General features: G+C 41.3%; 1 protein-coding gene across 9 annotated transcripts in view; it reads left to right on the top strand.

Moving 5' to 3' along the window:
- The window catches only part of GPC5 (glypican 5), a 1,108,951-nt gene that overhangs the window by 260,510 nt on the left and 836,114 nt on the right, over positions 1 to 12,327 (top strand). For all 9 annotated transcript variants that reach the window (XM_050948964.1, XM_050948957.1, XM_050948972.1 and 6 more), the window contains exon 4: positions 10,566 to 10,696. In XM_050948964.1, the coding sequence (XP_050804921.1) occupies positions 10,566 to 10,696 (131 nt within the window). The remainder of the gene's footprint in view (positions 1 to 10,565; positions 10,697 to 12,327) is intronic.

Genomic DNA, 12,327 nt, shown 5'->3' with positions numbered 1-12,327 from the left:
TGCACAGGGCAGGATGAGCTGCTGTGGCTCCATGGGTGCCCTGTCCCTGAGATCAGATGCTGTGCTAACTTCACCATGGTCCATAAGGCTGGTGGTGGTGCCCATTGGCGTGTGATTGGACCTGAGGGTTTGCTGCTGCTGTTGCCACTCTGCACCTCAAGAGGTGGATTTTGAGGTCCTGCAGTTTTCCACCTATCTCCTCCTCTACTGCAGCTGTTGGACCAGCGGGCTGGGGGGTGAGCCAAGCATGAAAGCAGTACTGTGTTGCCATTTAGATTGTCATTTAACAACTTTGTTTGCCAAAAATTCTTGCTAACAATCCTGAATCCAATTTCAATATTTTTTTTTTAAATCAATATCTTAGCCAAAAACAGAAAATTAAGTTGTTGACAATTATTAGTGACAGGTTTGGTTTGAGGCAGGGAGTGGGCCAGTTTTCATCAGAGAAACAAAAAATGTTGACTGACTTTCCTATAGCCTGTTACTCCTGATAAGAGCCCTCCAACAACTGTAATATGCTCATCTCCTTACTAGTGTATAAAGCAGGGTTCGGCAACCTACGGCACACGTGTCAAAGGTGGCAGGTGAGCTGATTTTTGATGGTATGCAGCAGCAGGCTGAGCGGCTCAGCCCATCACTGCTCTGGGGTTCTGGCTGCTGCCCTATTGCCAGCTGGGATACCAGCCATCGGCCCCACTCAGCACCTGCTGCTGTCCTGGGGACCCCCCAGGAACCCCTGGCTGGCAGTGGGCTGAGCAGGCCAGCTGAACCACTCAACCTGCTGTCAGCCTGGGGTTCCATTCACTCAGCCGGCAGCAGGCTGAGTAGGCTGGTGGCGGGCTGAGTGGGCTGGTGGCGGGCTGAGTGGGCTGGTGGCGGGCTGAGCAGGGCCGGTGGGAGGTTGAGTGGCTCAGTCTGCTGCCAGTCTGGGGTGCCAGCAGCACTCAGCCTACTGCTACTCCAGGGTTCCGGCTGCTGGCCCCTTGTGGAGCTCAGCCGCCAGCCCCACTCTGCCTCCTGCCAGCCTGGGTGAGCAGAATCCGAGGCTGGTAGCGGGCTGAGGGGGGGTTGGCGGCTGGGATCCTGGCTGGCAGGAGTTGGTGGTCAGAACCCCAGACCAGCAGCGGGCTGAGCAGGGCCTGGGTTCCTTGTCTAGGGTTCCAGCCACCAGCCCACTGCTGGTTTGGGGTTTCATTTACTCAGCTGGCAGTGGCCTGAGCAGGACCGGTGGCCAAGACCTCAGATAATAACAATAGTTTATTTATATAATATAGACATAGAGAGAAACCTTCCACAAACATTAAAATGTATTACTGGCATGAGAAACCTTAAATTACAGTGAACTTGGCACACCACTTCTGAAAGGTTGCCGACCCGACCCCCGGTATAGAGTGACCATATGTTGTACTAAGATTCTCCTGCTTTTTTTTTTCCCTGTGAGTCAGTATAACTTTTGCCAGCCCAGAAGTTGGGCAGCCAATGTTTTACGTTTTCACAATGTTTTCTCGAACTTTCATAAAGTAAATACATAGTTAATATGAGTTAAAAAGGCCAGGGACACTTCTTTGTGAAGAATCTGTACAGCAGATCATGCCCATAGACGATCCAGAAAAGAAATTTGAGGTTGAATTTTTTAATGTTGTGATGGATAAAGCAGTATCTGCTGTTGATGAAAGGTTTAATACCTTGCAAGTAAACCATGAACAGTTTGGATTTTTGTATGACATAACTAAATTCAACGAAATAGGAAAACAAGAGCAACTAATGACAAAGTGCAAGAACCTAGAGAGCCTCCTGAAGCACGGTGATAGTTTTGATTTAAATGGTCTTGAACTGTACGAAGAATTGAGTACACTGTCATCAATGTTGCCACATGCAAAATCGGTGATGGACATTGTATAGTTTATTCATACCCGCAAACTTGTTGACATATATCCTAATGTGTACATTGCCACTCGTATTCTACTGACAATTCCTTTAACAGTAGCATCAGGAGAACAGAGTTTCTCAAAACTAAAGCTCATTAAAAACTATCTCCGCTCTACAATGAGTCAGGAATGCTTAACTGGTCTTGCTATTCTTGCAATCAAACAAGACACGACTTTGTCTTTGTCATACGATGACATTATTACTGATTTTGCAGCCAAAGAAGCCAGAAAGATTGCTTTTAATTAAAAACAAATCTTTGTTTCAATACCTCTTCATATAAATTTCAATAAAATTTTGATAAATTAAAAAAAGTTTGCATCATTCTGTCATCAGAATTTTTTCTATAGTGCTGCTTCTTTAGTGCTAGTCCATCAGCATTACAGTGTGCTTAATTAAGTTAAACTGGTTTTAATAACATGAATGTGGCAAGTTTTCCAATACTGTAAGCTTATGTTTGTGTTGCTAAGAGCAGATCAGGCACAGGGGCACCAGTTTAATAATCTTGCGTAGGGCACCATAAATCCTAAAGCCGGCCCTGCCTGTCACAGAAAAAGGTAGACATTTCATTTTTGCAAGAGACTCACCCCACAGATGCAGGCAACCAAACTGATTGGCTTGCTGACCCCACACGAGGTCTGAAGGTGTTAAGGTAGCTAGGTGGACCAGTTAACTCCCTAGGCTGCACCTAGAGGAGGAACCAAGGAGCAGGGATTAGTTAGATGAGGTTCAGCTGGATAGGAACAGAGGGGCCTGTATGAAACTCAGTAGCTGAGAGCAGCTACTGGGAGGGATTCTGCAGTCACTCCCTGGGAGAAGGGAGGTGTGTTGGGGGTTATAGAAGCAATTATCCTACAGTTACTCCCTGGGAGGAGGGAGTTTAGCTTAGCAAACCTAGAGAAGGGGAGAGCGAGAAAGATAGAAAGGGCTCAGGGAAAAGCAGAAAGGCATGGGATAGCATGGATTGTGGGTGCTGAAGTGAGGACCCCTGAGCTGGAACCTGGAATAAAGGGCAGGCCAGGGTTTCCCTACCAGCCACTAAGGAAGTGGCACAGACCATGCAGTGGAGCGTGAATTGCCTGGGACAGTTTCCCCTGAAAGACTTTGATGGCCTGGAAGGGGCACCTGGAGTTGCAGGGATGGGTGGAGAAACCATCAGAGGAGGATGCCACACCTAGAAGGAGCCAATCCCTAGTGGAGAGCAGGCGCTGCCCCTGGCACTGACTGAACCCTGTGATAGTGAGGTTTTTTTAGAGTCATGGGTCCACTGGAGGTGCAGTGTTTGCCTGTTTTGTTTTTTTTTTGTGGACAAGGTGAATCCTGATTTGGTGGTTGTGCAGGAAGTTATTCCAGGCCATTTATTGACAGTTTGAGCTATTTCTGAAAAAAAAAAAAAAAAAATTCTATTCTCTTACTGGCAGGGAAGATGGGGATTTTTTTTTTTAAAGTTTGGATTCTCTTTGAACAGATTGTTTGACTAGTGTTGTTTTAATTTTGGAGGGTGATTTTAATTGTACTCTTAATGAGAGATTGGATAGGAATCATTTGGAACAACAGCTACTGTCTGCTCAGCAATGTACAACTCTTACAGGCATCTGACCTGACTGATATGTAGTGATATTTTCACCTTTATGCTCAAGAATTTTATTTGTTTGGCCCTGGATGCCTCAATTTTGAAGTGTTATCTGGTTTTTATCAACAACTTTTAATGGTTGGAGATTTTTTTTAAGCTGTGTCCACAGGGTAAGTGGTTGGAGTTCTTAGCTCTGCCTACAGAACCTTTTGTTTATAACCCTGCTATGAGGATTCCTAGTCTTATTTCTAGGAGTCTTGTCTCTTTCTTTAGTGCAACAGGTGTAATGAAACTGATTCATTTAATTGATTTTAATAATTTTATATTGGCCTAAGCAAATGTCTTGGCTTGGTTTTCATTCTGTTCACTGGGTTTCTCAATTTTTATCAAAAGTGAAATCAGTCCTTCCTAGGGGCAGTATCATCAGGCTAGACAGTTACCATCTTCAGCGAGCCGTTCTTGATTATATTCGTGTTTCTATTTTCTTGCCTGCTGCTCTTGCTGTGGTTTGGGATGTTGACAAGCCTGGCAGCTTGCTTGCCTTCTGTGGGTCTTCTTTACTTTTTACTAGCTAAGGCCATAAGTCATTGTGTATGCTTGTGGTAAAGATTTGTTATTTTCAAATACTGGTTGATTATCCTGATATGGTATGAAGCCAGCTTTTGATGATTGACGCTAGCCAGCCAGGTAAACTGTATACAAGCCTCGGATTATGAAAAGGATGGGTGATCTCCAGTGGAGAATTCTTCATTGGGCTATCTCTACAAATGTGTATGTGCATCATTTGATTCTGGAAGTGTCCGTGTTGTATCCTTACAAAGGACGCTGTTTTACATCTGTTTCTTGTTTCAGGTTACAGCTATTTGTCTTATGTCAGGGTATTTTTTGGTTATTGTCCTTTGATTTTTCTCCTACTGTATTTGTTGTTACTGTTAAGTATAGAGTCACAAACAGATCTGTGTTATACCTTGCAAATTTTATTTTGGGTCATGCAAATATGACCATTTTTAAAAATAGTGTAAATTATTAGTTACTGGGGTTTCCAATATTCTTTGGGTTTTTAAGATTTCATAGTGGTTTTATGCCTTCATTTGAAGTTTAGATATTCTACTATTATAAGCAATTTGGATCAATTTATTCAGCAGTTGCCTATTTGAAATGCATTTTGTACTATTCAAGGTGGGTAATTATTTCTGAATTTGTAATTTTTCTTTTTTAATAAAAATCAGTACAGAAACAGTGAAAATGTTTCTTAAAAGTTAAAGTCTCTCATTCACACACCCATACACCTACATAGTCAGTTAGTCTCTCTCTCTTTCTTCTTTACACTGTTTCTCTTCCCCATCTTCCCCTTCCCCTCTGAGCTGGGCTTGTAAACAGAAGTTTAATGTCAAATACTTTATTGTAAACCCACAGACTGTAAAAAGCATGGTCAATGGTTGCAAGAATTATTTAAATACTGATGCTCCCTCTTGTGGCTTAAGTAAGAAGAGAAAAGTTAGTTAACTAGAACCAAACACTGGGAAGTATTGCACTCCCATACTAGCTCAGCTGGAGATTATTGCAAGTGTAAAAGAGCAGTAAATCTTGATATCAGAAATCTTTGTTTTCAGTAGTTAGGTGATCAAAAATGGCCAAGAACTTATACTGGTTGACAATGGAGGAAAGATGCTATACAGTACTATTTCTACTCTCTAAAACTGATTGCACTATTGATGTTGTTATAGAAGGAACGTTTATGTTGGTTATCCTTCTCTCTCTCTTTTACCCATACCTGAAAATATTATGTATACATCTTGGCAACTCTATGAAGAATAAAGTTCATTGTGCCCTGGAAATAATTGCTTTAATTTTTTTGTTTATATTTTTACAGGGAAGAATTGTGAATATGGAAAGGAAATATAGTTCGTGTGCAATGCTAAAAATTAAAACTCAGTTCACCACAAACTTTTAAACAAACAAACACATTTCATCCAGCCCTTCCCAGTTCCCCTTCTTGCTTTGGTTTTAGCCTGTAGTGACCTCAGTAGTCAAACCGTTCATGAGTATTTGTTTGTTTGTTTTTTATTTTCTTTACTGCAAAGTGTGGTGGTGAGTTTGTAATGTTGGAGATGGACCTGAGACTAACCAAACTTATCTCATCTAAAGGCTACCAAACATCCATTACACAGGAACAACTTTTAATCCCTATATGGAGCTGGACTCTCTTCAAGCTAGTGGCGTATAGCTGAAAGGCTCTGTAGGCTATTGGCAATGTTCTAAGGTAGCCAGTCACCCAATTAGCACCAACTTAATATCAGATTACATAAATATAGTCCATATCAAAACACTATGTTGAAAAGAACAAAAAGCTTGCAAAGTCAAGCCAATATGCTTACAAAGCAAAAGTTCAGAAGTGCCAAAAGAAAGGTTGCCTATAGAATCTCAATATTGCTCCCTTGCTAAAGCAGGGTTTGAACCTAACAGCTTCACATCCACAGCCCTTCTTCTCCTGGAACTAGAGGAGTAATTACTAGTAGAAGTAGGCTGTTATCCTCTGCGGACAAGCTCCAAGAGGAAGACAACTCTTAGTGGGTTACACAACCGTAAGTGGAATATTGAGTATCAGGATTCTTAGGTTCTATTTCTGGCAAAGAGTGTAGTCTAGGGGCTAGAGAAGTGGTAACAGACAATATAACCAAGCACATAGATTAGACACTTATTCTTAAATGCACCATGACAAAGTGCATGCGATTTGGTTCAGCCATATTAGTTGCCTAGGTTCTTTTCCCATCTTTGCCTGAAATGACCTTGTACTGTCACTTATCATTCCTACAATTTACATATAATTTCTTAAAAGCAGCAAAGAATCCTGTGGCACCTTATAGACTAACAGAGGTTTTGGAGCATGAGCTTTCGTGGGTGAATACCCACTTCCTCAGATGACATGCATCTGAGGAAGTGGGTATTCACCCACGAAAGCTCATGCTCCAAAACCTCTGTTAGTCTATAAGGTGCCACAGGATTCTTTGCTGCTTTTACAGATCCAGACTAACACGGCTACCCTCTGATACTTGATATAATTTCTTGCGTCCTCAGGTAAGGATGATGGGCCTCTGTAAATATTAAGGGTTGTAAAATACTCACATAGTAACACAAATCAGTAGAAATGAAATTTAGGAATTGCCTGCCATAGCGGATCAGAGCTATGGTTCATCTAGCCAGGTATCCCATCTATGAGAGCAGCCTGTACCAGATGCTACACAATATGGTGCAAGAAACCCCACATTAGGCAGGAATTTGGTTTCATCTGCTGGCTCTCATCCCAGGGAATCTTTCCCTAGGCTTCAATGGCCCTCATCCTCCCCTAATCCTATATACAAGCAGATATGACATGAATCTGTATATGACAGCTCTATCTTCAACAAGACATCTTCCAATTTTGTTTATTTACTTAGCTACTATGTTTGCTTACCAAGTAGTTCCATCAGTCAATGAAATTCCTTTTGCCACTTGATTAGCACTCACCAGAAAGGTCTTGCTTGTTCATTTTATTCCATTCCATTTTACCCCATCTCCTATTTTTAAGGACAATGATAGTTTTATTCTCATCCTTTTAAATAGGCAATCCCACTTCTTTTTTTCTTGATTCTTTAAGTTAAATCCAAACTAGTTCATACTTAGACAAAGTTCAAGTTTAAGAATTTTGATGATAATCCTAAAGTCTGATAATCCTAATGTGTTAGCATGGGAAAATTAAACAATGGGATACATTTCCATTATAGGACAGGTTAGAGACTAATTTCTAATATTGTTGATGGAGAATTGCATTCCTAATTATCCCTCCCACAGCACTGTAAATATGAAGATTTGATATGCTTCTGTTTTTTATCAATTGTAAATAACTGTAGATGTTTTATGGTATGATATGAAGCAGAATTAAACTACCATAAAGTTTCTGTGTGGTGATAATTGCAATTTAACTGCATGGTCATTACAAGATATTTTAATTAACACAATCAGCATACAAACTGTGCATAACAGCATGCTGACTATATGACAACAGGGTTGACTGAACTGTGAAAACTGGAATTTTACCAGCTTTTGAGATTCCCCCCAACCTTAAATATTCTGCAATATTTGTTTAAGCAAATTCAGTCCAAACATATGAAAACACTTTTTAATCTTGTTTAGTTTAATTTCTCTAGAAGATTTTAGCCCTCCTTCTTCCACATACCTGAGATATTTCATTCCCTCTTTGACATCTTCCCCCACAGATTTGTAAATCACCAACTCATCAGAGATCTTTCAGAGATCTAAAGTCTGACTTTCCACTCTCGAATATCAGAGTACAGGGTTGGTTCTAGAGTCCTATTACTGGAGTAGGGTACAAGTGGATGTTTTGCAGCTTTTGGATCTTGCCATTTAAAAAAAGCAAACAACATTCCAGGGGCTAGTTATACTCCTGGAAAATGTTGGATTATAAGATTTTAAAAAGTTAAAATGTAACTATCGTGTCAGTATTTTGCTATGTTGTATAACTTTATATAGAGGATGAAGACTCTCCAATCTCCTGCTGTTCCACTGCTTAAAACAGTATAACTTTGTACATAGTTTGGACTTTCTGATGATAATTTGGGGCCCCTGGGAGATTGTTTTGGAAGGGGGAAAATATTCCTTCCCCTCCCCCCCGCCACCAAACCCTCCTCCCCATAGTACCTAGCCTGCCAGGATATGTTTAAGGAAAATGGAATGCAGGCCTTTTGGTCTTAAAATCATATTACTTATATGCAAAATAGGCCGCTGGAGGCATGAATTTTTCATGTGCACAACAGTTTAATGAAGCAACAGAGTGACAACAAGGAATGAGCTAGTGAGGAAAGGCAGTACTAGATTCAGCGCACATGTAAAATTAATGGTTCAAAAATGACAGCCACCAGTGAACATTTAAAAAAGACAGAGTGGATGCAGTGGACTGCATGATACGAGTATGCAAGTCTGAGTTTCTCAGATAACAAGCAAATAAGAAGAGTTAACTTTATAGACAGACTCTGGTAGCAAGACTAGGGTTGCTGACCAAAGTTATACTGCTGACTACACTGCTGACTGGGCCATTAAAAGACTGGTTGGTGACGTAGCAGGGCTAAGGCAGGCTCCCTGCTTGCTCTGGCTCTGTGCAGCTTCTGGAAGCGGCTGACATGTCCCTGTGACCGCTAGGTGGAGGGGCAATCAGGGAAGCTCCGTGTGCTGCCCCTGTTCCCAGCACCGGCTCTGCAGCTCCCATTGGCTGGTGTCCTAGCTTTGGAGGTTGAATCCTGAGAAGCTGGGCTTCCTGTCCCCTTCCTTTCCTTCCCTCTCTTATGAGTGTTCATAGGAAATATATTTCTAAAATAATTCACATCTGATATTAGTCTTTCAGTAATACATTGGTGCACACAAGGTACAGGACCGTGATCCAATTAACATCTTGCGCAGACTGTGACCCTTAGAATGGAGCATCTCCTATTTAATATATATATATTGCCATGATTTGTACCTCAGTGATTAATAGGAATAATGAGATATAATGGTGAACCGATAGCCTCTTTCATACAAAAGTTATAACATAGTGCCAAATATTACTAAATGAAAATGTGAGTTCATATTATTTGCACTGCTATAGCACCTAGGAGCTATCAAGGACCCATTGTGCCAGGCAGTGTACAAACACAGAACAAGCAAACAAAAAAAGCTGGTCTTTACCCACAAGAAATTTACAGTCTAACTGTAAGACAAGAGGCAACAGGTCGATAAAGATAAAGAGTCGAGGACAATGAGACAATATTGGCCAGTATGATAAGCAGTTATCACAGCATATGTATTTATATCTGTTTATGTCAGAGACAGATATATAAGTTTCTTGGTGTTAATAGAATTTATTATTTGAAATAGATGTAATTAAACTTACATTTTGCATGTCTCAATTATGGTGGCTGTTCAGAATGTGATACAGTAACTGCTCTGAACATTCTACATTGATCCAATCATAAAGGAATCACAAAGTTTGTACACATTCCAAATTTTTACTTGATGTACATAATGGAAAAATAAGATTAAGTTGCTGTCTCCAGCATTCAGCGGGTTCCTTAATTACTTTAACTATCTGTATAACACTGAAACTCCCAGATATGAATGTCTCTCCGGAAAACTGCAGTTAATTAAATACATATTCGTGAGTCCTGCCTTCTTGAGGACACTCTGGTATCTCATTCCTTCTTTGTGTCTCACCATTTGTATTTATAGTGGAAGCAGCCAACAACCTTGTTTGCTGAATTGGGTACATGAAATATGGATAGTAGATTTGACCAGTCTCATACTAGTTGCAACTCTGGCCAACCTTCCTAGTAGGGCCATGGAGTCTGGCCGTCATTCTTAGGCCATAGCTATACTGGCGCTTTACAGCGCTGCAACTTTTGCACTCAGGGGTGTGAAAAAAAAACCCCCTGAGCCCTGCAAGATACAGCGCTGTAAAGCCTCAGTGTAAACAGTGCCGCAGCGCTGGGAGCGCGGCTCCCAGCGCTGTAAGCTACACCCATAGAGGATGTGGTTTATGTGCAGCGCTGGGAGAGCTCTCTCCCAGCGCTGGCGCTCCGACCATACTCACACTTCAAAGCGTTTCAAGTGTAGCCATACCCTTAATAAAATCAGAGCTAAAATCAAAGTTAAACAAAGCCCACGTCCAGACTACCCCGCGGCATCGGCGGGTTAAAATCGATTGCTCGGGGATCGATATATCGCGTCTAGTCTGGACGCGATGTATCGATCCCCGAGCGCGCTTACATCGATTCCGGAACTCCATCAACCCGAACGGAGTTCCGGAATTGACACGGAGAGCCACGGACATTGATGCCGCGCCGTCTGGACGGGTGAGTACCTCGATTTTAGAAATTCGACTTCAGCTACGTTATTCACGTAGCTGAAGTTGCGTATCTAAAATCGATTTTAATACCCTAATCTGGACGTGGCCTAAGAGGTAGGGTATTGTACTATTCTAAACTGGTGGCATTATTTATTTATTTTTTTCCCCATATGCCTTTCTTATCTGTAGGTAAACAAGATATGTGGTCATCCTGTGAGAAAGCCGACATTGTCCCCAGGTTATTCTGATCAGAATAAAGATAATCAAGGGATGAAGATGTCTGCAAGAGACAATGAAGAAACACTGGCCAACAGAAGAAAGTAAGACATTAGTTTTACAGCCAGAAAGAAAGAAGAAAGTAAGCCATTAATTTTACAACAGAATAGATTGTATTCAGTACAATGAAATGCATTAGTAGAGAATAAGAGATTGAAAGGAATGCAGCTTTACATTTCAATGGTACTACATGCTTTACTACATTTTTAAAATATAGTCATTTTAGAAGACCTAGATTTTTGTTTACTGACATAATGGATGAATGAGCAGGGACATTTACTGTGGTTTAAAGCATTTAGAAGAATTGACAGTGTTGCTAAAACATCAATGGGGTGTGTGTGTGAGAGAGAGTGAGTGAGAGAGCCTGCATAATATAGTTAATTGGCATAGCAATGTAGATTACCAAATGTGTCAAAAAAGTGATTGTCCCTTTTATCAGTAGCCTATTTGTATGATGAGGCTAGTGCTGAATTGATCAGAAATAGGAGAGTGAATGGGTTTGTTCTCATATACTCTCCTTTCTAGTGTGCTAAATGCAATTACTGAGCATCTAGGGCTAAATCTGGAAGTCCTTATTCAGGCTAAAGTCCTATTTATGAGTATTGGGCTTATGCCTATGTAACAATAAGTTAAAATAAAGTAGAGACTTCAGGATTTGACCCTTAATTATGACTGGTGCAAAATTATTACTCCTCTTCCTCCACAAAGAGTAGCAATAGTATTGCAGTAGCACCTACAGGCCAGTTAGGATATCAGAGTATCATAGGAGGAGCCCCATTGTGCATCGTTTTACACAAACACACACCAACCCCCACAGCTCCTCCCCTAAAGAGCTTATAGTCTGTAAATGTAGCAGTGGGTAGATGGACAACCCCTACTACTGGCTGTGTTGTCTTGTGAGTTCATAAGAAGGAGACAGTGTCTGGAGTCTAAGGAGTAATCTTTTATTAGAACTAAACTGTTACATAAGATGAAGAGGAGCCATATGGTCCTTGCTGCTTCCAACCAGTTCTCACAAGCATGTGCTCTGTTCTTAAATATTCTTAATATTGGCATGCGTACAGTGATGTTCCCTTTTGGTGTTATCTGGACCGGTGATATGCTAGGTCACTCCAGTCCTTGACCTGCACTGCTATGAGAACCCCCACGCCCGGGCTGTTCACGCACAGCCTCTGGCATGTAAGCTGCTCCCAGCTACTTGCAACCAAATGACACTAGCCAATATCTCCAGTTCCAGACACAAGCCTGGGAACCTCCATCTTGCACTGTCCAGTAATGCCCTCTGGATGCTGCAAGCTTATATGTTTGTCAATTTAACAAAGAAATTGATATGTATCAGGCTCATTATCCCAAGGGGAGCCTCTGACATGCTTCAAACCAAACACACTGCTTCAGGTAGAATAAACAAACAGATTTATCAACTATAAAGATAGATTTTAGGTGATTATAAGTCAAAGCATAACAAATCAGATTTGGTCAAATGAAATAAAAGCAAAATGCATTCTAAGCTGATCTTAACACTTTCAATGCCCTTACAAACTTAGATGCTTCTCACCACAGGCTGACTGGGTGCTCTTCAGCCAGGCTCTCCCCTTTGATCAGCAGTTCAGTCGCTTGGTGTGGTGTCTGAAGATGTTGGTGGAAGAGAGAGAGAGAGCATGGCAAATGTCTCTCC

The sequence above is a fragment of the Gopherus flavomarginatus genome, chromosome 1, assembly GCF_025201925.1.
Source record: "Gopherus flavomarginatus isolate rGopFla2 chromosome 1, rGopFla2.mat.asm, whole genome shotgun sequence".
NCBI classification, from domain to species: Eukaryota; Metazoa; Chordata; order Testudines; family Testudinidae; genus Gopherus; species Gopherus flavomarginatus.
Note: the sequence above shows the minus strand (reverse complement) of the source record. Positions and strands in the feature narration are given on the sequence as shown.